This window comes from Anas platyrhynchos, chromosome 32, assembly GCF_047663525.1.
Source record: "Anas platyrhynchos isolate ZD024472 breed Pekin duck chromosome 32, IASCAAS_PekinDuck_T2T, whole genome shotgun sequence".
Taxonomy (NCBI): domain Eukaryota; kingdom Metazoa; phylum Chordata; class Aves; order Anseriformes; family Anatidae; genus Anas; species Anas platyrhynchos.
In genome coordinates this window covers 2,695,786-2,697,821 of record NC_092619.1, presented here as the reverse complement: position 1 = coordinate 2,697,821, position 2,036 = coordinate 2,695,786, and the positions used below count along the sequence as shown (strand labels likewise).

The 2,036-nt window shown below is 51.0% G+C and overlaps 1 protein-coding gene across 1 annotated transcript; it reads right to left on the bottom strand.

Annotated features, from left to right (window-relative positions):
• On the bottom strand, positions 1 to 957 carry LOC140000457 (olfactory receptor 14C36-like). The gene has a single exon (XM_072030344.1). The coding sequence runs from the start codon at positions 955 to 957 to the stop codon at positions 1 to 3; it is 957 nt and encodes a 318-aa protein (XP_071886445.1).
• Positions 958 to 2,036: the final 1,079 nt, after the last annotated feature.

Genomic DNA, 2,036 nt, shown 5'->3' with positions numbered 1-2,036 from the left:
TTATTGGTGGGTGAAGGGATCTTTATGAGTATTGAAAAATATCCCACATATTTGTTTCCTAACTGCAACCTTGAGCTCCTTGTTCTTCATGCTGTAGATGAGGGGGTTCACTGCTGGAGGCACCACCGAGTACAGAACTGCCAGCAAAAGGTCGAGAGATGGCAAAGAGATGGAGGGGGGCTTCAGGTAGGTAAATATAGCAGTGCTGAGAAACAGGCAGACAACAGCCAGGTGAGGGAGGCACGTGGAAAAGGTTTTGTGCCTGCCCTGCTCTGAGGGCATCCTCAGCACTGACCTGAAGATCTGCACATAGGACAGCACAAGGAAAACAAAACAGCCAGATGCTAAAACAGCACTAACCACAAGAAGCCCAATTTCCTGGAGGTAGGCATCAGTGCAGGAGAGCTTGAGGATCTGGGGAATCTCACAGAAGAACTGGTCCAGGGCATTGCCTTGGCAGAGGGGCAGAGAAAAGGTATTGGCAGTGTGCAGCACAGCATTGAGAACACCACTGCCCCAGGCAGCTGCTGCCATGTTGACACAAGTTCTGCTGTCCATTGTTGTCCCATAGTGCAGGGGCTTGCAGATAGCAACGTAGCGGTCGTAGGCCATGATAGTAAGGAGAGAAAACTCTGCTGTGAGAAAGATGGCAAACATAAAAAGCTGGGTAGCACAACCTGCATAGGAGATCGTCCTGATGTCCCACAGGGAATTGGCCATGGCTTTGGGAACAGTGGTGGTAATAGTGCCCAGGTCAATGAGAGAGAGGTTGAGGAGGAAGAAGTACATGGGGGTGTGGAGGTGGTGGTCACAGGCTACGGCTGTGATGATGAGTCCGTTGCCCAGGAGGGCAGCCAGGTAGATGCCCAGGAAGAGCCCAAAGTGCAGGAACTGCAGCTCACGCGTGTCTGAGAATGGCAGGAGGAGGAATTCTGTGGGGAAGCTGCTGTTGGACATTTGCTGCCTCTGGGCATGGTTGGCTGTCCATGTTGGAAAAGACATAGACAATTAGGACAGGGTTTTTGAGAAAAACCTGCTTCATTTCTCACAGGCCCTTTGCACACCCACTTTCATTCTCCCCATCACAGGATGGTATAGTTAAAGCTACCCAGCTGGCAATCTGCACTGTGTTGGTTGAGTGCACTGTGAGGAACCTGGAGGCTTCCTCACAGAGAGGCCCCCACTTCTGGGGAGGTTCCTGTTGGTGGATGGCCTGAGATTTGAGAAGGGAATTCGTAGCTTTGTCCATGTGGGACTAAATTCCAAGGCCAGCATTCAGCATTTATGTTGGCACCCATGGCCATCTGCCCCTGAGACAAGATCACTGGGAGGGATTCTTCCACTTATAATCATAGAATCGTTAAGGTTGGAAAAAACCTCCAACATCATCCGGCCCAACCATTCTCCTATCACCAATATCACCCACTAAACTATGGCCTTAAGTATTACGTCCAAGCTTTTGTGAAACACCTCCAGGGACGGTGACTCCAACACCTCCCTGGCAAGCCATTCCAATGCCTGACCACTCTTTCTGGGAAAAACATTGCTCCTAATTTCCAACCTGAACCTCCCCTGGTGCAACTTGAGGCAATTCCCCCTTGTCCTACTGCTGGTTATCTGCCTGAAGCGGCTGACCCTCAGCACCACACAACTTCCTTTCAGGTAGCCGTAGAGTCCTTCCTCTTCACCTTCTTCAGTGACCAAGTGACGGAGCCAGTAACCACTGAGACAAAGCCTGTTCTCACCTCAGCCTGTCCCCTGCTCTTTCTCTCCAGGCATGAGAACTGGAGAGAGCAGGATGGAGGAAACAACACTGTTGCTGTGCTGTGTGCGCTTGGTGAATTGTACCCATCGTACAGAGAGGCTGTGCAGTAGCTTCATGCTCATTCTTCAGCAGATGGGCTGTGACACGGGGTCATACTGATGCCATTTCATAGGGCTTAGCTTCTCCCACTACACCTGTGCAGTGTTCTCAAAGGGGTAACCATCCTTGTCTTCGGGCCAATGTGAAGTGCCCTAAGGATCAGTACTTGCGA

Coding starts and splice junctions, on each gene's coding strand:
- LOC140000457 (XM_072030344.1), bottom strand. CDS start 957: ATGTCCAACAGCAGCTTCCCCACAGAATTCCTCCTCCTGCCATTCTCA.